Consider the following 25,413-nt stretch of genomic DNA (forward strand, 5'->3'; position numbering starts at 1 on the left):
ATCCTGCCGATTATCAAGTGCTCTCGGCTATGCGATTTTAAAATGCAAAACAATTTCGTCCTGCTGAAATTTATCGGCAGTTCTTTGAAATTTATGGTGCAGGTGAAATGAATGATGGAAATGTGCGTAAATGGTGTAGACCGTTTAAGGGGCTCCGGAACGCCCTATACTTGCAATGTTAAAATAACGCTTATAAATTACATCTTTCCTCACAAAGTATTTGAGGTAGGAAGTTGAACTTTTTACAGATTATTTATTGGAATATGGGCTACAACTTAACACAGGGATTTTATAAAATTTTAGTTCAGTTATTAAAGATGATTTTTTTCAATTGTAATGAAAATTCACAACATTTTTTTGCAATTTTTTATTTATATATTCAAAAATATGTAGTTTTTTGGAAAAAGGCTGTGTTAACTTATGCAGAATGTACTGTGTAACATTTACTGAAAGTTTGAAACAAATATGTTTGGAAGATCCTTAGAAAACATGTAATTAGTATGAGAAAATAAAAGTTTTGGGAATCGAGCGACAAAGATTGGATTAACGTTTTAGTGCATTCCAGGTCAATAGGATGGATTATCTTCATCCTCTGCAAACTCCTCCTCCAGCTTCCTCTTGTTCCTCCTCCTGCTTACTCTTGCTTGTATTTCTAGACTCTTTACAGCCCTGTCTGCAGCCCGAAGGCGTTCCTTGTCTAAAGCAAGCATCGCTCGTACCATGTTAGAACCTATCTTCATTCCCATATTTCTAAATACCTTGCACCTTACAATGCTGCCATCACTGAAAGTCGCAACAGCATCATACACACCAAAGTGAAGTGTTTCTATTCCAACAAATACAGTCTTGGGAATTCTCGACCATATAACACTATTTACACTTTCATTGGGGTTTTGAGTTTTTCCGTGAATACACTTTTTCAACAGTTCAGGTGCTGCTAAGTCTCTGAAAATAGGTTAGCCACAACACATACTTTATCTCACATCACTAAAATGTACCTGATGAACACGGACGTTAATAATAACACCATTTGACAGCAGTTTAACAGCGCCACAGTGGGTCACGCCCATGTAGAACACATTTAAAAAAGAAATTTAAAAATAGTTGTAGTCTTCGGAATTGAATAAATTATATATCTATTAAAAGGTAATAGTCTGCAGATTCAGAAAACGCAAAAAAGTAAAAATTGAACTTTTCATGATTTTGAGCCTTTCCGGAGCCCCTTAATGAAGAAAGGAGAAATGTTCGTGATGAAGAACGATCTGGGCGGCCTACACTCATGAATGGGAACTTGACGCAAAATGTTGATGAGGCAGTTTGCCAAAACAGGCGCTTCACTATTGACGAGCTGCAACAGAAATTTCCAAAAGTTTCAAGATCAGTAGTTTTTCTTGTTGTTACTGACAAACTTCACTACAAAAAGAAGTATGCGAGGTGGATGCCGAAAATTGACAGAACAACACAAAACAAAGCGAATGGCACATTCCTTGTCGGTTTTGGATCGCTATCACAGGGAAGGTGACGAGTTCTCGAGTCACATTGTGACCGCTGATGAAACGTGGATTGCGCACTACGTTACAGTGAATAAACGCCAATCCAGCGAGTAGCATCGTTCAGACTCCTCGACGAATCCACGAAAATTCAAACAAGAACCTTCAACAGGGAAAATCGTGGCCACGATTTTTTGGGACTGGAAAGGCATTCTTCTGTTAGACTTTCTGCCAAGAGAAATGACAATAAATGCTCAGGTACTGTGAAACATCGTTAAAGGTTAGGCACGCTATTCAAAGTAGCGGACAGGGATTGCTCTCTAGCGGTGTAGTTCTGCTTAACGAGAATGGTCGGCTTCACGTTGCAACGAGAACAAAGACGCAACTGAACAAGTTTCATTAGGAATTACTGGATCATCCACCATACAACCCTGACGTAGCATCATCAGTCTTTCATCTGTTCCGAAAACTGAATGAATTTCTTGGCGGAAAGCGCTTCGAAAATGATGACATGTTGAAAGAAACTGTTACTTACTGGTTTAACGGTCAGACGGCAGAGCTCTTTGACGCTGTGATGCAAACGCTGTTGCCACGACTAGACAAATGTTTAAATGTTCATGGTAACTATGTTGAAAAGTGAAATAATGTGCACATTGTAGTTCGTGATACGATTTACGTTCATAAATAAAGTTTCCTTTACTCCGTTACAGATCTGTTCTTACTTTAAAAACGACCCCCGTAAAAATAATTTAGTTTCGTGACATACACAGTCAAACTCCTTCCGTTTTTACCCCTCAGAAAATTTTATTTTACCGCTCAGGGTGTAATTACCCCAAATAACGAACATAGCCCGTGAACTCTTCGTTTTTCTGTTATTGGCACTAATAAGCAGCACACAGGATACAGCACTACATAGTTAGAGACACGATGCGAAACTTTGATACTCAAAGAGGATTATTTTACATGGCGTAGGAAATGAAGAATTTATGGGCCTGGATTTGTACGTAACTCGTGAAGTGCGTGGAAGTAGTCCACTTAACTCAATTGCGGTTCCAGCTTTCCGTAGGATTATTCCAAAACTTGAATATATGTCGGTCGACGTTCTTCGCTGGCTTTTCATTACAACTAAGCAGGAAATTTAAAAACAGGACACTAGCTACAGTGCAACAACATAACCCGAAGAAATGTTTGCGTTTACACACTTATTAGCAATTGGAGGCATTTACGAAAGGGATTCTTTTGCATTTCGCTAGCTGCTGTATGTCAGACAGTTTCTGATGTCTGCAGTTAACATATATGAAGAACTTCAAGGATTTCATTGAAGTTTGTATTAAGAAGGTAATATCAATAAAATATCATCAATAAAATCTGACATACAGGGTGTCCCAGGATTAACGGTCAGCATTCAGGGATATGACAGAAACGATCATTCGAAGCAAGAGGCGGCCGGGGTGACCGAGCGGTTCTAGGCGCTACAGTCTGGAGCCGCGCGACCGCTGCGGTCGCAGGTTCGAATCCTGCCTCGGGCATGGATGTGTGTGATGTCCTTAGGTTAGTTAGGTTTAAGTAGTTCTAAGTTCTAGGGGAATGATAACCTTAGAATTTAAGTCCCATAGTACTCAGAGCCATTAGAACCATTCGAAGCAAGAAGGTCTAATAAACAAGGGCTCTAAAACGAATGCCTTAAGAGCTATGAGCACTTGTGTAGTAGAGACGTATTTCGCAGTAGCGAAGATAAGTACTCGTCGCTCTTAAGGTACTAACTTTAGAGCCCATATTTACTGGACATTTTTGCTTCGAATGCTGGTTCCTGGCATATCCCTGAATACTGACCATTCGTCCTGGAACATACACATAGGTTGCTGGATAAAATCTGCAATATAGCTTCCGGGAGAGCAGATACCCGTGGTCTGGGGTAAACCAATTTTGTCATCAAAAATCTGTAACGTAACAGTGCTACATCAGCAATTTACTTACAACTACTATACAGGTAAGCAATGGCAAAGATCAAGTCTTTCGTATATTTTTTATTTCAATGAGCATAACTGATACACGTTCGCTCCTGTTTACTTTCAAGGAAATTTGTTGTGCTTTTCAGTTTAAATAAAAAGAATTTCAAAGCTTGTGCTTATTCTCTCCGTTCCCTCTTGGTGCGAGGATCTAATGAATTTGTCGTCCTTTCTCAAGTCCCAGTTAGATCTTTTGAGTGCATCGGCGATTTTCTACCACTCATACATTTTTTCCTTCGGTATTTGGCTGTGGATCTGTTTGATCCCTGAAACATGTGTATCTGTTGAGTGGTTATAATTAAACTTTCGTTGCTTGAGAGGGTTCCCACGATAACAAGTGGTCGTGGAATAATGAAAGTTTGAAAGTTTGTGGAAACAAGTGTAAGGACATGCGGAAGAGTAACGATGAACAAACCTTAAAAAAAAAAAAAAAAAAAAAAAGACAGCATGTCAATTTCCACATGACAGACTAACATTTGTTAATGGAGTACCATGTTTACGTTCCAAGTCTCAAATGTAGGTCAGTGTGACGACCATATGCATTCACGACAGCCTGGAACATCACTATACATGCCATTTGACAACTGTTTTGCAACACTTTGCGAACGTTTGGATACGGAATGTTCAGCTGTCGTGACACAGCTCATGCACTGCTTGAAGATTGCACATTGCGTCCAGCATTCTCAGTCATGGCAACAGTAACTTCATCAACAAATTTTGTCGAAATTGCCCTTCGGCCTGGCGCAGGAGTGACTGTCACATCACCGGTTAACTCGAATTCCCGAACCAAGTTCTTCACCATCGATGCCGAAAACGTACCTCTCAGTATTGCTTTAATGCGTCGATAGTCGCGAAGACCAGCAGCACTATTGTTGTTTTGACTAAACATCCTCACCTTGTCCAGACCCATGTTCACTGTCTGTAAGAGTAATGCATACTGATGCTTCTGTTTCAAACCTACATCACCGTATCAATATCGGCAACTAACGGCAAATCACGACATTAACACCACTAACAAGACAGATCTTGCAGCGCCCAGTCTGAACATGATTCCTATAAAGTTGGTTAACCGTACGCTAAATTTTCATCGACACTGACCTATGCAGCGAAAGTTTAAAATAAACCACACTGTATACACTTCTATCAGCAACATTACATTCACTTCTGCCCTGTCCATCGCTCCCGCAACTCATGACCACAACTTCAAAAAGAGACAGTATAGCAGGTAATATAGCTTTCTGTACCGCTAGCCCCGAAGCGGAGAGCACGTGAACTTTTTTGATGGTTCGCTAAAATACCGACAGTCAGCGGAACACGAGAGAACAGTAGCGAATGTGAACCGAAATCGTCCAAATGCATTCCTTTGATGGTTCACTAGAAGACCGATGGTCAGCGGAACAAGTGCGAACACCAGCGAATCCCAACCGAACACCAGCGAATGCAGTGCGCTCACACTCACCTTCGATTTGAACCAGAGCATATTTCCATTCCCTGGTGTTCGTTCGCTTGTCTTCAAATGGTTCAAACGGCTGTGAGCACTATGGGACTTAACTTCTGAGGTCATCAGTCCCTAGAACTTAGAACTGCTAAAAACCTAACCAACCTAAGGACATCATACACATCCATGCCCGAGGCAGGATTCGAACCTGCGACCGTACCGGTCGCGCGGTTCCAGACTGAAGCGCCTAGAACCGCTCGGCCACCACGGCCAGCGCTTGTCTTCGTTCGCTCCGGTGTGAAGCAGGCTTTACAGCAGGCACGGGCAACGTTTGGTGATCCGCGGGCCTGATTCGCCTACTTAAGCTCACGGGCCGCCCTGTCACGACTTACGCTCTGTACAAACGAAAGTAGGGCCATCCTTTTCCCGTGCGTTTGCCGCCGTCCGCAGTTCAGGATTGGCTGAAACCGCATTACGTGACATTAGCAGCCATTGTGGGCCCAAGCGCTAAGTGCGAAGAGTAGGAAGTGTTATGTACCTTCGAAGTTTTGAATAGAATAATGCCTCAGTACTGTGCTTTTGGCTCTTCGTTTCGAGGCGAAAAGGAAGGAAAACTGTACAGAATTCTACATCTACATCCAAACTCCGCAAGCCACCTGACGGTGTGTGGCGGAGGGTACCTTGAGTACCTCTATCGGTTCTCTCTTTTATTCCAGTCTCGTATTGTTCGTGGAAAGAAGGATTGTCGGTATGCCTCTGTGTGGGCTCTAATCTCTCTGATTTTATCCTCATGGTCTCTTCGCGAGATATACGTAGGAGGGAGCAATATACTGCTTGACTCTTCCGTGAAGGTATGTTCTCGAAACTTTGACAAAAGCCCGTACCGAGCTACTGAGCGTCTCTCCTGCAGAGTCTTCCACTGGAGTTTATCTATCATCTCCGTAACGCTTTCGCGATTACTAAATGATCCTGTAACGAAGCGCGCTGCTCTCCGTTGGATCTTCTCTATATTTTCTACCAACCCTATCTGGTACGGATCCCACACTGCTGAGCAGTATTCAAGCAGTGGGCGAACAAGCGTACTGTAACCTACTTCCTTTGTTTTCGGATTGCATTTCCTTAGGATTCTTCCAATGAATCTCAGTCTGGCATCTGCTTTACCGACAATCAACATTATATGATCATTCCATTTTAAATCACTCCTAATGCCTACTCCCAGATAATTTATGGTATTAACTGCTTCCAGTTGCTGACCTGCTATTTTGTAGCTAAATGATAAAGGATCTATCTTTCTGTGTATTCGCAGCACATTACACTTTTCTACATTGAGATTCAATTGCCATTCCCTGCACCATGCGTCAATTCGCTGCAGATCCTCCTGCATTTCAGTACAATTTTCCATTGTTACAACCTCTCGATACACCACAGCATCATCTGCAAAAAGCCTCAGTGAACTTCCGATGTCATCCACCAGGTCATTTATGTATATTGTGACTAGCAACGGTCCTATGACACTCCCCTGCGGCACACCTGAAATCACTCTTACTTCGGAAGACTTCTCTCCATTGAGAATGACATGCTGCGTCCTGTTATCTAGGAACTCCTCAATCCAATCACACAATTGGTCTGATAGTCCATATGCTCTTACTTTGTTCATTAAACGACTGTGGGGAACTGTATCGAACGCCTTGCGGAAGTCAAGAAACACGGCATCTACCTGTGAACCCGTGTCTATGGCCCTCTGAGTCTCGTGGACGAATAGCGCGAGCTGGGTTTCACATGACCGTCTTTTTCGAAACCCATGCTGATTCCTACAGAGTAGATTTCTAGTCTCCAGAAAAGTCATTATACTCGAACACAATACGTGTTCCAAAATTCTACAACTGATCGACGTTAGAGATATAGGTCTATAGTTCTGCACATCTGTTCGACGTCCCTTCTTGAAAACGGGGATGACCTGTGCCCTTTTCCAATCCTTTGGAACGCTACGCTCTTCTAGAGACCTACGGTACACCGCTGCAAGAAGGGGGGCAAGTTCCTTCGCGTACTCTGTGTAAAATTGAACTGGTATCCCATCAGGTCCAGAGGCCTTTCCTCTTTTGAGCGATTTTAATTGTTTCTCTATCCCTCTGTCGTCTATTTCGATATCTACCATATTGTCATCTGTGCGACAATCTAGAGAAGGAACTACAGTGCAATCTTCCTCTGTGAAACAACTTTGGAAAAAGACATTTAGTATTTCGGCCTTTAGTCTGTCATCCTCTGTTTCAGTACCATTTTGGTCACAGAGTGTCTGGACATTTTGTTTTGATCCACCTACCGCTTTGACATAAGACCAAAATTTCTTAGGATTTTCTGCCAAGTCAGTACATAGAACTTTACTTTCGAATTCATTGAACGCCTCTCGCATAGCCCTCCTCACACTACATTTCGCTTCGCGTAATTTCTGTTTGTCTGCAAGGCTTTGGCTATGTTTATGTTTGCTGTGAAGTTCCCTTTGCTTCCGCAGCAGTTTTCTAACTCGGTTGTTGTACCACCGTGGCTCTTTTCCATCTCTTACGATCTTGCTTGGCACATACTCATCTAACGCATTATGTACGACGGTTTTGAACTTTGTCCACTGATCCTCAACACTATCTGTACTTGAGACAAAACTTTTGAGTTGAGCCAACAGGTACTCTGAAATCTGCTTTTTGTCACTTTTTCTAAACAGAAAAATCTTCCTACCCTTTTTAATATTCCTATTTACGGCTGAAATCATCGATGCCGTAACCGCTTTATGATCGCTGATTCCCTGTTCTGCGTTGACTTTCTCAAATAGTTCGGGTCTGTTTGTCACCAGAAGGTCTAATATGTTATCGCCACGAGTCGATTCTCTGTTTAACTGCTCAAGGTAGTTTTCAGATAAAGCACTTAAAAAAATTTCACTGGATTCTTTGTCCCTGCCACCCGTTATGAACGTCTGAATCTCCCAGTCTATATCCGGCAAATTAAAATCTCCACCCAGAACTATAACATGGTGGGGAAATCTACTCTCCCTTCCGAAGGGAGAGGTCCACAAAGAAGGAGAATATTGTTCGCATTGGGAAAGGTTGCTGCAATTCGACTTAACCATTCAGTCAATTTCATTCATTTACGGCCTTTCGTCTTTGTCTCCTTTTTACAAAAAAATGGTTCAAATGGCTCTGAGCACTATGGGACTTAACTTCTGAGGTCATCAGTCCCCTAGAACTTAGAACTACTTAAACCTAACTAACCTAAGGACATCACACACATCCATGCCCGAGGCAGGATGCGAACCTGCGACCGTAACGGTCGCGCGGTTCCAGGCTGTAGCGCCTAGAACTGCTCGGCCACCACGGCCGGCTTGAGACATGAGACATTGATCAAAGTCAATATATGATATCAGTGGCTTTTCTGTGTCTGCATGTTGATATTGTTCGCTGATTTTCGTTTGGAGAGCAGATGGATGATGTTATATGAGAAAGCTACTGATGTAACATTGCGTGTTATGTCAACTGATGGAAAGCAAGGAAGTGGACGCAATACGTTTCCCGCTTCCAAGAATGATGACACCGGGCGTCCACCGCCGGGGAGGCGGTGGCCTTAAGCGGCTTCCGACAGCGGAACCGTTACACTTGACCTTCCAATATCCGTGACTGTATTGGCTGGCGGGTAGCGAGACGTCGATAGCGCACACGCAACAGCTAGGCCGGCGCTGCGGCTGAGCCCGCTGCCGTGTTTGTCGGTCGGGCAACGCTCCGTGCGGGCGAGTTGCGTGTCTGCGGCTCACCGGGCCAGCCGGCCGTAGCGTGTAGCGTGTAGCGTGGCGGCAGTCGGCGTACCGCGTGGACGGCGAGCGACGGCGCCATGGCGCGCCCCCAGCAGGCGCCCTGCTACGCCGCCCGGCCGCCGGCGGGTCTGCTGCTGCTCTTCCCTTCGCGCCTTTCGCGCGGCTGCCCCGTGCCGGGCTACGCGAGGCGCGTCGTCTTCTCGCCCTCTCCGCTGTTCGGCGACGCTGCGCTCTTCATCACTGGCGCAAAGCAGGTAGCCGCTCATCTACTGCATTACTAAACGGCTGGAACCGTTACACGGCCACCACAAGCCTTTCACATGTTGCCTATATAACTCCTTGCAGGGGCAACAGGAACTTTATTCGCGTGCCGACCGGAGTGGCCGAGTGGTTAAAGGCATGTCTGGAACCGCACGACCGCTACAGTCGCAGGTTCGAATCCTGCCTCGGGCATGGATGTGTGTGATGTCTTTAGGTTAGTTAGGTTTAAGTAGTTCTAAGTTCTAGAGGACTTATGACTACAGCAGTTGAGTCCCATAGTGCTCAGAGCCATTTGAACCATTTGAACCTTTATTCGCGCTATATATAGGTTGGTCCATTGACCGTGACCGGGCCAAATATCTCAGGAAATAAGCGTCAAACGAAAAAACTACAAAGATCGAAACTTGTCTAGCTTGAAGGGGCAAACAGATGGCGCTATGGTTGACCCGCTAGATGGCGCTGCCATACGTCAAACGGCTATTAACTGCGTTTTTCAAAAATAGAAACCCCCATTTCTTATTACATATTCGTGTAGTACGTAAAGAAATATGAATGTTTTAGTTGGACCACTTTTTTCGCTTTGTCATAGATGGCGCTGTAATAGTCACAAACGTATAAGGATGTGGTATCACGTAACATTCCGCCAGTGCGGACGGTATTTCTTTCGTGATACATTACCCGTGTTAGAATGGACCGTTTACCAATTGCGGAAAATATCGATATCGTGTTGATGTATGGCTGTTGTGATCAAAATGCCCAACAGGCGTGTGCATGCTGCTCGGTATCCTGGACGACATCATCCAAGTGACCGTACTGTTCGCCGGATAGTTACGTTATTTAAGGAAAAAACAAACTCATTATAAATACTGAAAAAACTGTGTCTTTCTATTTTCATTTAATTCCTCCAACTAATCAAATGGCTATTCAAGCCCAATTAAAAAATGATCCCCTGGAAAATGTTTCACAAAATTCTTGGGTCTTTGGGTTCAGCAAGACTTAAAGTGGGACACACATATAAATAACTTTTGTAGAAATCTATCATCTGTGTGCTATGGCCTAAGAATTTTAAAGGCTACAACAAGCAAAACAACAGTACAGCAGGCATATTATGCTCAGTTCCACTCACTAATCCGATATGGGATCATTTTCTGGGGATACTCAACTCACACTGTGAAGGTTTTTAGAATGCAAAAAAGAGCTTTAAGAATAATTTGTGGCCTTAAAAAGATGGAGTCCTGTAAATCCCATTTTACTGAGCTTGGGGTTCTAAATGGTCCAAGTTTATTCATTCATGAAACTATCTTGTTCACTAGGGACTACCTCCTGAAAACAGGCAAACTGCTACAGAACAAAAGTGTACACAACTGTAGTACCAGAAGGGAATCAAATATACATCAATAATATCGCAACAACCACCTATCAGAGGAGCATAATTACCATTGGTGTAATACTACACAATAAGATACCAGAGGAAATAAAAAATACTACTCATCCAATGTTTAAAGCTAAACTAAAGGCATTTCTAATAAAGCACTGTTTCTATCCTGTCAGAGAGTTTCTGAATAAGTAAAAAAATTAATTGTAGTAGGTACCTAATTTTAATTACTAATACTATGTATTATTGTAACTTATCTTTGACCTGTCCAATATCAATTGTACAATTTGTGCTATATGATAAAACTGGACCAATAAAAAATCAAATCAAATCAAAAGGAAGTGTTCAGCCACATGGGAAACGTCAGCGACGACCTGCAACAAATGATTATGCCCAAGTAGGTGTTTTAGCTGCTGTCGCGGTTAATCCGCACATCAGTAGCAGACAAATTGCGCGAGAATCCGGAATCTCAAAAACGTCGGTGTTGAGAATGCTACATCAACATCGATTGCACCCGTACCATAAATTCTGTGCACCAGGGATTGCATGGCGACAACTTTGAACGTCGTGTACAGTTCTGCCACTGGGCACAAGAGAAATTATGGGACGATGACAGATTTTTGGACGCGTTCTATTTAGCGACGAAGCGTCATTCACCAACAGCGGTAACGTAAACCGCCATAATATGCACTACTGAGCAACGGAAAATCCATGGTGGCTGCGACAAGTGGAACATCAGCGACCTTGGCGGGTTAATTTATGCAGTGGAATTATGGGAGGAAGGATAATTGGCACCCATTTTATCGATGCCAGTCTAAGTGGTGCAATGTATGCTGATTTCCTACATAATGTTCTACCGATGTAACTACAACATGTTTCACAGCATGACAGAATGGCGCTGTACTTCCAACATGATGGATGTCCGGCACATAGCTCGCGTGCGGTTGAACCGGTATTGAATAGCATATTTCATGACAGGTGGATTCGTCGTAGAAGCACCATACCATGGCCCGCAGGTTTACCGGATCTGACGTCCCCGGATGTTTTTCTGTGGGGAAAGTTGAAGGATATTTGCTATCGTGATCCACCGACAACGCCTGACAACATGCGTCAGCGTATTGTCAATGCATGTGCGAACATAACGGAAGGCGAACTACTCGCTGTTGAAAGGAATGTCGTTACATGTATTGCCAAATGCATTGAGGTTGACGGACATCATTTTGAGCATTTATTGCATTAATGTGGTATATACTGGTAACCACCATGTAACAGCATGCGTTTTCAGAAATGAAAAGTTCACAAAGGTACATATATCACATTGGAACAACCGAATAATTTAAAAAACCTATCTGTCACCAACTGTTCGTCTAAAATTGTGAGACATATTTTTTTTTACTATCACAGCGCAATCTATCACAAAGCGAAAAAAGTGGTCCACCTAAAATATTCATGTTTCTTTACGTACTACACGAATATGTAATAAAAAATGGGGGCACCTATTTTTAAAAAACGCAGTTGATATCCATTTGACCTATGGAAGCGCCATCTAGCGGGCCAACCATAGCGCCATCTGGTTTCCCCCTTCAAGCTAGATAAGTTTCGTTCTTTGTAGTTTTTTCGTTTGACGCTTATTTCGTGAGATATTTGGCCCGGTCACGATCAATGGACTACCCTGTGTATAAAAGAAAGTCGTGTTAGTTACACTATTTATAACTCAAGAACGGCTGGACCGATTTGGCTGAAAATTGGTGGAGACGTAGCTTAGAACCAGGAGACGGTCATAGGATATCTTTTATTCCGTTCGACCGCTATAAACGTGGTATACCAAAAACGCATCTGACATGAAGTAACGATACCCATTGGGATACGACAATCGGTGAAGCCATTATCTCTGCATCTCCAAGTCAGATACGCACATTATTTGCTATCATCGTTTCAACATGCTTTCCTTCGAACCAATCTGACCTGTGGCACAAATACAAGGATAATATGTCAGAAGATATTTTACATCAAATTCGTGTCAGTTCCAGAAATCAAGATCTTGAAATGAATGAGGAGATACATAATCGGGCTTTACTCTTGATCGAAGACATGTATTACCTCATGTGCGGAAGTTTATTAGTCAGGTTAGGAATGCCAGCGCCAAATTGTGAAATGAATGACGCATTTAATCGAGAATTGGAACGGGAAGGCGAAATACAACACTGAGTGTAAGATGTATATTCCACTGTATTCTTCGACTATTTTTCTCTCGCTCTCCAGTCGGCTATGTTGCACCCAGATTCTAACAGGACAGTCCACGACGGCGTTGAAGCTGTCTTTAACTTCATGATATGACCACACAACGTGCAGTAGTCATTTATAGTTGGCAGCGTCACCTCCAGCGATCTTCTGCACTATTTTCGACCACATTCCAAATAATACATTTTACGTGTTCTAGAAAGTTGCTTTTCTGAGTCTTTTTCTCGCCATTTTCCAGGTGGGAGGAGAGTGTGGGAGGGGAGGGAATGTTTACTAGAGGGGCAGAGGTTAATTACTTGATTAACTTAATTAAGTAGTCAATAAAATTGATTGTATTGACAGGTACTATTCCAATAACTCAGACCTGAAAGTGTACTTCTAGCAGCGAGGGGGTAGGGAGGTTTGGGGGAGGAGGAAGTTGTGGAGGAACAATAGGTTAAGTGCAGTGACATAGAAAACCACTGAACAGAACAATAGATTAAGTACCTGTCAATCCAAGCAGAACAATAGGTTTGCCCCTGAGTGCATACCTACCCCTGACGTAGGGGCAACTCGCATTAATGGTCGAGTACCTGTCGAAGAATCGAGCGGATTGAGTTCATTTCCTCATAGTTTCTGTAACTTTGTCTCCTCGAAAGACGAACTTATCAATAAAGTATTCCCAAACATCATTACTAACTACAAAAGTAATGAATGGTTGAGTGAGCGAGCAATTTTAGCGGCTAAGAATAAAGATGTACATGACCTAAACCACATAATTCAGCCGGCCGCTGTGGTCTCGCGGTTAAGGCGCTCAGTCCGGAACCGCGCAACTGCTACGGTCGCAGGTTCGAGTCCTGCCTCGGGCATGGATGTGTGTGATGTCCTTAGGTTAGTTAGGTTTAAGTAGTTCTACGTTCTAGGGGACTGATGACCACAGCTGTTAAGTCCCATAGTGCTCAGAGCCATTTGAACCACATAATTCAGAATGAGATCACTGGTAAAATGCATTCATTCAAATCTATTGACTGTGTTACAAATGAAGATGAAGCCACCAACTATTCAATTTAATTTTTAAACTCCTTGGATGTGCCTGGCTTACCACCGCACAATTTACGCCTAAAAGATGGCTCCGTAGTAATCATGCTTCGAAACATAAACCAACCAAAACTGTGCAACGGTACGCGTTTGGTGGTAAGTAAATTGATGAACAATGTTATTTACGCGACGATACTCAAAGGAAAATTCGAAGGTGAGGAAGTTCTCATTCCGATGATCCCAGCCGATATGCCGTTTGAGTTTAAAAGACTTCAATTTCCGATCCGTCTTGCTTTCGCCATGACCATTAGCAAATCACAAGGCCAATCCTTGAAAGTTTGTGGTTTAAATCTGGAATATCCATGTTTTCCACATGGTCAATTATATGTGTCATGTTCAAGGGTCGGAAGACCATGTGCGTTGTTTGTCCTTGCACCTGATGATAAAACGAAAAATGTCGTGTATCACAAGGCACTTAATTGAAGAGTGGGAGCTATGCATCAAAAAACATAAAGAATAGAGAATCATTAAAATAATTAATTTCTTATTTGTATTTCCTAATAAAAAATTGAACTTAACATCCAAAATCTTATTAGTTATTGGCTTTAAGGCGGAACAGAGTTCGCCAGGTCAGCTAGTTTCTTATAATTATTAACCGAATTTAAAAATCTAAAATGCTATCATAATCTACTCATTAAGAGCTGTAGTCTTACGCTAAAGACGTAACACAATAAGTCAAGTATTAAAGTTAGTAACTGCGTATGAGGGCCGTTCAAGAAGTATCCGAACTTGTTTCTTATAGTTGAAACCAACAACGGTATCGGGGCGCCTGTGCTCTCTGTTACTGTAGCCATACGTAGTGCTCATACCTGACTTTCCTTCACGACTTCGAAAATAACCAGTCGCTGGCTTTTACAAGCGAACACCTTTAAGGGGTAGTCGTCGGATTTTATGTTGTGAGCAAAATGACAGAAAAAGTGGAACAACGTTATTGCAGCAAATTTTGTTTTAAGCTTGGCGATTCTCAAGTTGAAACAATCTGCAATATTCGACAAATGTTTAGGGACGAAGCAGTGGGTAATACAAAGATAAAGGAGTGGTACAACTGATTCAAAGATGGCCGCCCGTCAGTGAAGAGAGAAGCACGTTCAGGTGGGCTATCAGCATCCGCAAATGAGGTTGTTATTGATCACGCAAGGACCCTGCTGATGCAGGATAAACATATCACTATCAGAGAACTTGCAGACTAGCTTAAAATTGGTTGTTGATCCATAATTCCATTTTAACGGAACATTTGGACTTCGGGAATATCTCAGCGTAATTGCCACCAAAGTTCCAAACAACTGAACGCAAGCAACTTCGTTCGGATATCGCACAGGACATGCTGGATGCTGTGAACAGTAATGCCAACTTTCTTAACAGACTGAACACTGGCGATGAGTCCTGAGTGTACGGGCACGGCCCAGAAACAAATTTGCAGTTACTGCAATGGAGGCATCTATCATCCCTCAGACCCAAAAAAGCGAGGCGGCTCTGCACCAGTGTGAAAGTCATGCTGACCCTCTTGTTTTGACTCCAATGGCGTGGTACATCACGAGTACACTCAAGAAGGTACTAATGTCAATAAGGAGTACTACCAAGAGGTTCTACGTCGCCTTTGTGAAGGAATCAGACACAAACTGCCCTACTTGTGGGAAGTTGGCATCTTCGCTATGATAACTCACCCGCTCATCGTCACCAATAACTAATTCACACTTTTTTGGCCAAACACAACGGCAGTAGTTCCCAGCCTCGCTGTTGCCATGATCTAGCACCGACTGACTTCTGGATTTTCCCTAAATTGAGAAAGACTCCGAAATTTCAGAAAAGGGAAGACATTATGCGGAATTCGACGTACCAGACGCGTGCCATACCAAAAGAGGTTTCCACCGATGATTTCAGCTGTGGCAGCCGCGTTGGGAAAGGTCTACAGATACTGAATGGGACTACTTTAAATGTGACAAGTGTCACACAATTGTATCTGAATCAAGACTGATAAATAAAAGTCGAATACTTTCTGAATATCCCTCGTATATCTTCTGAGGCATCGTAACTCAGGGCGCAGAAATTATCCAGATTATTTTCATCCAGTAGTTCAGAACGACAGGTCTTAACGACATCTAACAAACTTACACATAATTTCGAACACTCCGAAACTTTCTCCCGCTGGTTCTATTGAAAAACATTATAAGTTCTTTGCATTAGCTCGGTGGAAAATAACTAAATAACAATTGTTCATAACTCTGCAGAGCTTGTAATATTTCTTACGTATTCCTATTTAAATAATTGTTCCATTCACTTATTAGTTCGTAAGATACAGAAAAATACACTCCATCTGAAAAAACGCTATATATACGGGAGTATCAATACAGATGTTTTTATTGGTGACTGAGGACTGTGTAGTGACTAACATTACATCAGTAGCTGCTTCATTTGTAGACTAATAACTATAGCTGTTTGGTGTAGTATGTTCTTAGGTTGATTACTACTTCCAAGTACATGTGGCAAGAGCAAGACAGTTCATCTTATTTTCGGTTAGTCTATACTGACAGACGTGGTCCACTTAGTGGTGCATTTACCAAAATGCAAAAAACATTAGGTAGTAAATTATGTGACATGTTAGCGGGAAAACTATTAGACATAGAGAAAAAAACAACTGATACACTGAAGTAAGAACATACACTACTGGCCATTAAACTGCTACACCAAGAAGAAATGCAGATGATAAACGGGTATTCATATGTTATACTAGAACAGAACGGTGATTACATTTTCACGCAATTTGGGTGCATAGATGCTGAGAAATCAGTTCCCAGAACAACCACCTCTGGCCGTAATAACGGCCTTGATACGCCTGGGCATTGAGTCAAACAGAGCTTGGATGGCTTGTACAGGTACAGCTGCCCAGGCAGCTTCAACACGATACCACAGTTCATCGAGAGTAGTGACTGGCGTATTGTGATGAGCCAGTTGCTCGGCCACCACTAACCAGACGTTTTTAATTGGTGAGAGATCTGGAGAATGTGCTGGCCAGAGCAGCAGTGGAACATTTTCTGTATCCAGAAGGGCCCGTACAGGACCTGCAACATGCGGTCGTGCATTATCCTGCTGAAATGTAGGGTTTCGCAGGGATCGAATGAAGGGTAGAGCCACAGGTCGTAACACATCTGAAATGTAACGTCCACTGTTCAAAGTGCCGTCAATGAGAACAAGAGGTGACCAAAACGTGAAACCAATGGCACCCCATACCATCACGCCGGGTGATACGTCTGTATGGCGATGACGAATACACGCTTCCAATGTGCGTTCACCGCGATGTCGCCAAACACGGATGCGACCATCATGATGCTGTAAACAGAACCTGGATTCATCCGAAAAAGTGACGTATTGCCATTCGTGCACGCAGGTTCGTCGTTGAGTACACCATCGCAGGCGCTCCTGTCTGTGATGAAGCGTCAAGGGTCACCGCAGCCATGGTCTCCGAGCTGATAGTCCATGCTGCTGCAAACGTCGTGAACTGGTCGTGCAGATAATTGTTGTCTTGCAAACGTCCCCAGCTGTTGACTCAGGGATCGTGACGTTGCTGCACGATCCGTTATAGCCATGCGGATAAGATGCCTGTCATCTCGACTGCTAGTGATACGAGGCCGTTGGTATCCAACACGGCGTTCCGTATTACCCTCCTGAACCCACCGATTCCATATTCTGCTAACAGTCATTGGATCTCGACCAACGCGAGCAGCAATGTCGCGATACGATAAACCGCAATCGCGATAGGCTACAATTCGACCTTTATCATTGTCGGAAACGTGATGGTACGCATTTCTCCTCCTTACACGAAGCATCACAACAACGTTTCACCAGGCAACGCTGGTCAACTGCTGTTTGTGTATGAGAAATCGGGTGGAAACTTTCCTCATGGCAGCACGTTGGACGTGTTGCCACCGGCTCCAGCCCTTCGTGAATGCTCTGAAAAGCTAATCATTTGCATATCACAGCATCTTCTACCTGTCGGTTAAATTTCGCGTCTGTAGCACGTCATCTTCGTGGTGTAGCAATTTTAATGGCCAGTAGTGTACATTGCTTATTTAGTGCTGTGTAATACCACTTTCTTAATGGATGTAGTAAAGAAACGCCATAAAAGAGCTGGAGGAATATTTCTCAACTCAAGGCAAAGCTTAGAGATGAAGAAAAATCGTGCAAAAACAACCATCTGTTGAGGTAGGTTTAAATACCCCTATAGCTTCATATGCCTAGGTTGTTCTCTATTTATAGGATAAAATAGTATTCCTTCGGCTTTTGATACCACGGTTGTTTATTTATTCTTAGTTCAAAGTCGCAAAAACCAGATTATTAGTCAACGACAACGCCTTTCAAATTCTGAAGGTGGCAGGGGTAAAATACAGGGAGGGAAATGCTGTTTTCAATTTGTACAAAAACCAGATGGCTGTTATAAGAGTAAGGGGCATGAAAGGGAAGCAGTGGTTGGGAAGAGTGTGAGACAGGATTGTAACCTATCCCCGATGTTATTCAATCCGTATATTGAACAAGCAGTAAAGGAAACAAGAGAAAAATTCGGAGTAGGAATTAAAATCCATGGAGAAGAAATAAAAACTTTGGAGTTCGGCGATGACATTGTAATTCTGTCAGAGACAGCAAAAGACTTGGAAGAGCAGCTGAACGGAATGGACAGTGTCTTGAAAGGAGGATACAAGATGAACATCAACAAAAGAAATATGAGGATAATGGAATGTAGTCGAATTAAATCGAGTGATGCTGAGGGAATTAGATTAGGAAATGAGACGCTTAAATTAGTGGATGAGTTTTCCTATTTGGGGAGCAAAATAACTGATGATGGTTGAAGTAGAGAGGATATAAAATGTAGACTGGCAATGGCAAGGAAAGTGTTTCTGAAGAATAGCAATTTGTTAAGATCGAGCATAGATTTAAGTGTCAGGAAGTCATTTCTGAAAGTATTTGTATGGAGTGTAGCCATGTACGGAAGTGAAACCTGGACGCTAAATAGTTTGGACAAGAAGAGAATAGAAGCTTTCGAAATGTGGTGCTACAGAAGAATGCTGAAGATTAGATGGGTAGATCACGTAACTAATGAGGAAGTATTGAATAGGATTGGGGAGAATAGGAGTTTGTGGCACAACTTGACAAGAAGAATGGATCGGTTGGTAGGACATGTTCTGAGGCATCAAGTGATCACCAATTTAGTATTGGAGGGCAGCGTGGAGGGTAAAAGTTGTAGAGGGAGGCCAAGAGATGAATACACTAAACATATTCAGAAGGATGTAGGTTGAAGTAGATACTGGGAGATGAAGAAGCTTGCACAGGATACAGTAGCATGGAGAGCTGCATCAAACCAGTCTCTGAAGACCACAACAACAACAACGCCTATCATTCTTTTTGTTGAGTGTTAGTTAGATGCCAGTGCGGATCTCAATGCAAAATCATTGCCTTCGATCAAAAGCTGAACATCTTTAATTAGTCTTATGAACTAGAAGATAATGTGAAGCAAATTTCGTATCTAACGGGAAACAGAAGTCTGTGTGAAAAACGTAGGCGACATGTGTCGTACACGGGTCAGGAAGAGGATGCTATTCTTATGTTTACGGAGAAAATAATGTCTTCGTACTGGTAAAAACTGAATGATCAATCAAACTTTGATAAGTCTTTACAGAATAATATTATACCACAATTAACGCGGAAACGTTGGAAATAAATGCAAATTTTTGCTTTTAGGAAGCTATTTTTGCTTCTTACTCAATACTTCCATTTTGGTCCTTAGCACGGATTTTACAGCCATTCTACACTGATCTCTGTAAGACCTTTATTATCTGTACTCTGTATATGTAATTTCTTATAAGATTCGAAATGAGCGTTTTACATAAGTAACCTTCTGTTTTTTCTTTCATGTTTCAGGTAAGTCGACGCTCTTCGACATAGCGTAGTGGTGTGTGTTGGTGAGTAGAAACTTTAGAGGGTGCGCTGCTTTATGCTATTTTACTGCTATGAACGGATATGAGATGAAGTGGCGTGACGGTCTTTCAGAGCATGTTAGTCAAGATCAAGAAATGACTACACTGAAGAGTTTTATAAATTTGAGATCTTCACAAATTTTAGCACACAACCTCATTAGGCCAATAATCGCTACTGGTGTAGGTCAAATCTCACACAAAAATTTTGACAACAGCAGGGAACAGCGTCTATCTGAACGACTAACTGTAAAATACATCTAATGTAACGTGTAACACAGTCTGAAGATGAAACTGTTTCGTTTGAAACCATATACGGCCCAATTTTGAATAAAAGACTAAACATAAGTGACCCATTTCTTTTTCGTTTTCGGTAGAGAATAATTTCGCAATGACTTTGATAGATATTGTAGCAATTTAGAGCAGAAAATTACCTGAGCGAATGAATGCACTTGCATGTTAACAGTTTCGAGTTCTAGTACTATTAGCGTCGTAAAACCCAAAAGAACGGAAAGAAACTTTAAATTTATATCCCAAAAAAAATTAAAGACACTGAGTCCAAGTATTAATCTGAGACGAACAGCATCGTAGAGGAGAAGAAGCCTTGAAAACCGCATCAAACCAGCCAGAGGGTTGCTCCTCCCTTCCCAAAAAAAGCTTTCGATTCTTATGCGACCCTCTGTACAGAATAGGAGACAAATGCGCCCAGATGCATTCGCAGGGATAAATACTATGAAATCGATCCGGGACCGTTCTTCAATACCATAAGCATTGTAGGTATTCTACTTCATTGCGAAGAGCATTTTCTGTTAACAAAGTAGACCACACAGATACCTTTTCAGCTATTTTATGTAAATTTACAAAGGTATCTCTTGCTGAAGAACAGTTAAAATTTTGTTTTAAGAAAGCTGCACAACAATAAACATTTCTCAAGATGAAAAATCCGTTGAAAAAGAAGGAAATTTTTGGGAAGAGGAGAACTTTGCATGCAAATGGAAACGAGATGCAGCTAAATTTATTCTCGCTTGGGCACTCCATGAAATGTCGCGCACGCAACAGCCACGGATGAGGAATGGTTCGTGTCATACTACAGGAAAATCGATAGCAGCGTTTGTGAAGCACAGCTTAAGCGGTGTAGCGTCAGTCGTCACATATGGCGATATCGAAAGTACACCTTGTAGTAAGTACTAATAGTTCCTACATATGTGTTGCTTTTGAAACCTTACTACGGAAGAAAAGATTGAAAATTTGAGATTATTACCCATTTGAGCCATGGTAGCGAGCAGTTGTTTTCAAATGTATGAGAAGGTGGTGCCTAATGAAATAATTTTGTTTCAAACCCCCTGCGGAACCTATTTACAGACATTAATAACTGAGATGTAAACCGACAGCTGTTGCATTTATAAACATATTGTGGCACGGGAACAAATACTAAACACATGAGCGGCTTTTGTACTGTGTGCTAAGCTGATTAATGGAATCTTTTGCCCTGGTGGACACGCTGAATATGTGAGACTATTTTGACAACCAGAAATGTGGTAAAATTGTGGGCGCTCGTTACATGTTACGTAATTAACATCGTATTTACTTCTTTACAAGTTTCTGCCAATCACGCTCATTATCATTTCGTAAATTGGGTACGTGAGGTGATTAATACATCTCCTATGGCTACTCGGTGAAGAATTAATCTGATCAAAATATAATACGGTATTAATTAGTTGACCATCAACAAAAGCAAAACGAGGATAATGGAATGTAGTCGAATTAAGTCGGGTGCTGCCGAGGGAATTAGGTTAGGAAATGAGACACTTAATGTAGTAAAGGAGTTTAGCTATTTGGGGAGCAAAATAACTGATGATGGTCGAAGTAGAGAAGATATAAAATGCAGACTGGCAATGGCAAGCAAAGCGTTTCTGAAGAAGAAAAATTTGTTAACATCGAGTATAGATTTAAATCTCAGGAAGTCGTTTCTGAAAGTATTTGTATGGAGTGGAGCCATGTATGGAAGTGAAACATGGACGATAAATAGTTTGGACAAGAAGAGAATAGAAGCTTTCGAAATGTGGTGCTACAGAAGAATGCTGAAGATTAGATGGGTAGATCACGTAACTAATGAGGAGGTATTGAATAGAATTGGGGAGAAGAGGAGTTTGTGGCACAACTTGACTAGAAGAAGGGATCGGTTGGTAGGACGTGTTCTGAGGCATCAAGGGATCACCAATTTAGTATTGGAGGGCAGCGTGGAGGTACAAATCATAGAGGGAGACCAATGGATGAGTACACTAAGCAGATTCAGAAGGATGTAGGATGCAGTAGGTACTGGGAGATGAAGAAGCTTGCACAGGATAGAGTAGCATGGAGAGCTGCATCAAACCAGCCTCAGGACTGAAGACCACAACAACAACACAATTAGCTGACGACGACATTCGTTTCCAAAATATCGTTGGTGGAGACTAATACTGAACGCAGTGTATTACAAGCTTCAGTATGGAAGATAGAGTCAAACGTCCGTCGGTAACGAAATCATTAGAGACGGAGCAATAGAAATGAGCGTACGGCATTGTGGGCCGGGAGTCCCCCATTCGACGCCACGTTGGGCGACTTGCGCGTCGGAGATGAGGATGACATGATGATGAGGACAACACAACAGCCAGTACCTGAGCGGAGAAAACATCCTGCGCCAGCCGGGAATCGAACCCGGGCCCCTTGGCGTGGCATTCCGCCGCTCTAACCACTCAGCGGACAGAGACGGAGAAAAAGACTGGGTTGGTGGAGGATGAGGGACGGAAATCAACGGGGACGGTTTCAAGATTAACCAGCGCCGCCTCCGATTTAAGCGATACTGAGAAACCGCTGAAAATGTAGATCAGGAATTCGAACCCCACTCCTCCTGAATGCCACTCCAGAGCCTTAATCACCATGATCTTTCTCATGGCATTCAGCTAAGAACCACTATGAAATAACCAAGTAAAGCGTAACTCGTAAACTGCCCATTGCTTGGGACAGGAAAAAAGTGTCTGTTTTATGATCGATTTTGGTTCTGTTTTCTTTCCATTTTCGATGTTATTTTTTACCAAATTCGACGTTAATTTTTGCCATTTAGTGTTGATTTTTGTCAGCTTTGGTGTTATATTTGGGTATGTGTTGTTGCAAAACATTACACAAGTTACTAGCGTAAATTCCCACAGCACTTGAAAATGGAAATAAATTCCTGGCTGGCTCTGAGCACTATGGGACTTAACAGCTATGGTCATCAGTCCCCTAGAACTTAGAACTACTTAAACCTAACTAACCTAAGGACAGCACACAACACCCAGCCATCACGAGGCAGAGAAAATCCCTGACCCCGCCGGGAATCGAACCCGGCAACCCGGGCGTGGGAAGCGAGATCGCTACCGCACGACCACGAGATGCGGGCATAAATTCCTGAAAGCGTCGTGCTATATACGAAGTAACGTAACTAGTGCAGTACAATATTAGTTAAATCAGTATTGACACAGCTGCAGACTTTCTGACAACATTAGTTGTGAAGGAAGAAATTAACACGAAAACTACTGACCCTATTCATTTCAGCCACGAACTGCGTTCGGGAAATGTTTTAGGGAGTACCGAAACAGTATTCCGAATGTCGTAGATTACTCGTTAGTCAGTAACGAAAACATACGATGTATGTGCAGCATCCCTAGCTTAAATGACTCTGAGGAGACTCGTACTGGAGTGGTATGTGTGTCACCCGTTTGTGTGTTGTAATACGGCACGTTAATCCGATCTGTGCCGTACTGGAAACTTTTTTTTTTTTTTTTACGTCGATATTCCTTAACGTGCGGACATGAGTGTGCTTCAGTTAAGTAGTTGTCTAGCCAGTGGTTCAGATAGCAGGACTACACTCCTGGATGTGATGATGATGATGTTTGGTTTGTGGGGCGCTCAACGGCGTGGTTATCAGCGCCCGTACAATTATCCAATCTTTGCTCAGTCCAATTTCGCCACTTTCCCGGATGATGATGAAATGATGAGGACAACACAAACACCCAGTCATCTCGAGGCAGGTGAAAATCCCTGACCCCGCCGGGAATCGAACCCGGGACCCCGTGCTCGGGAAGCGAGAACGCTACCGCGAGACCACGTACACTCCTGGAAATGGAAAAAAGAACACATTGACACCGGTGTGTCAGACCCACCATACTTGCTCCGGACACTGCGAGAGGGCTGTACAAGCAATGATCACACGCACGGCACAGCGGACACACCAGGAACCGCGGTGTTGGCCGTCGAATGGCGCTAGCTGCGCAGCATTTGTGCACCGCCGCCGTCAGTGTCAGCCAGTTTGCCGTGGCATACGGAGCTCCATCGCAGTCTTTAACACTGGTAGCATGCCGCGACAGCGTGGACGTGAACCGTATGTGCAGTTGACGGACTTTGAGCGAGGGCGTATAGTGGGCATGCGGGAGGCCGGGTGGACGTACCGCCGAATTGCTCAACACGTGGGGCGTGAGGTCTCCACAGTACATCGATGTTGTCGTCAGTGGTCGGCGGAAGGTGCACGTGCCCGTCGACCTGGGACCGGACCGCAGCGACGCACGGATGCACACCAAGACCGTAGGATCCTACGCAGTGCCGTAGGGGACCGCACCGCCACTTCCCAGCAAATTAGGGACACTGTTGCTCCTGGGGTATCGGCGAGGACCATTCGCAACCGTCTCCATAAAGCTGGGCTACGGTCCCGCACACCGTTAGGCCGTCTTCCGCTCACGCCCCAACATCGTGCAGCCCGCCTCCAGTGGTGTCGCGACAGGCGTGAATGGAGGGACGAATGGAGACGTGTCGTCTTCAGCGATGAGAGTCGCTTCTGCCTTGGTGCCAATGATGGTCGTATGCGTGTTTGGCGCCGTGCAGGTGAGCGCCACAATCAGCACTGCATACGACCGAGGCACACAGGGCCAACACCCGGCATCATGGTGTGGGGAGCGATCTCCTACACTGGCCGTACACCACTGGTGATCGTCGAGGGGACACTGAATAGTGCACGGTACATCCAAACCGTCATCGAACCCATCGTTCTACCATTCCTAGACCGGCAAGGGAACTTGCTGTTCCAACAGGACAATGCACGTCCGCATGTATCCCGTGCCACCCAACGTGCTCTAGAAGGTGTAAGTCAACTACCCTGGCCAGCAAGATCTCCAGATCTGTCCCCCATTGAGCATGTTTGGGACTGGATGAAGCGTCGTCTCACGCGGTCTGCACGTCCAGCACGAACGCTGGTCCAACTGAGGCGCCAGGTGGAAATGGCATGGCAAGCCGTTCCACAGGACTACATCCAGCATCTCTAGGATCGTCTCCATGGGAGAATAGCAGCCTGCATTGCTGCGAAAGGTGGATATACACTGTACTAGTGCCGACATTGTGCATGCTCTGTTGCCTGTGTCTATGTGCCTGTGGTTCTGTCAGTGTGATCATGTGATGTATCTGACCCCAGGAATGTGTCAATAAAGTTTCCCCTTCCTGGGACAATGAATTCACGGTGTTCTTATTTCAATTTCCAGGAGTGTATTTAATCGCTTTGGCAACCGGTGGCGCTATATACAGTATCTAATCACAAATATATAGACAATATGGGTTGTGTGCACCATTCGCCCGTATGGTGCCTCGAACACCGCTGGGAACACATTCAGTGAGATGTCTGGATACCTGAGGAGGAATGGCCGGCCATTCCTCTTCAAGACCCGGAACCAGAGAAGGTAGTTACTTTGCAGCTGAGGCCTG

At 43.5% G+C, this 25,413-nt stretch overlaps 1 protein-coding gene across 1 annotated transcript in view; it reads left to right on the plus strand.

Moving 5' to 3' along the window:
* LOC126161503 (uncharacterized) overlaps window positions 1-19,653 on the plus strand; it is a 1,122,758-nt gene extending 1,103,105 nt beyond the window's left edge. The window contains exon 4 of the mRNA XM_049917404.1: window positions 19,595-19,653. Within this exon, the coding sequence (XP_049773361.1) occupies window positions 19,595-19,598 (4 nt within the window). The 3' untranslated portion in view covers window positions 19,599-19,653. The remainder of the gene's footprint in view (window positions 1-19,594) is intronic.
* Window positions 19,654-25,413: the final 5,760 nt, after the last annotated feature.

Source organism: Schistocerca cancellata, chromosome 2, assembly GCF_023864275.1.
Source record: "Schistocerca cancellata isolate TAMUIC-IGC-003103 chromosome 2, iqSchCanc2.1, whole genome shotgun sequence".
Classification (NCBI taxonomy): domain Eukaryota; kingdom Metazoa; phylum Arthropoda; class Insecta; order Orthoptera; family Acrididae; genus Schistocerca; species Schistocerca cancellata.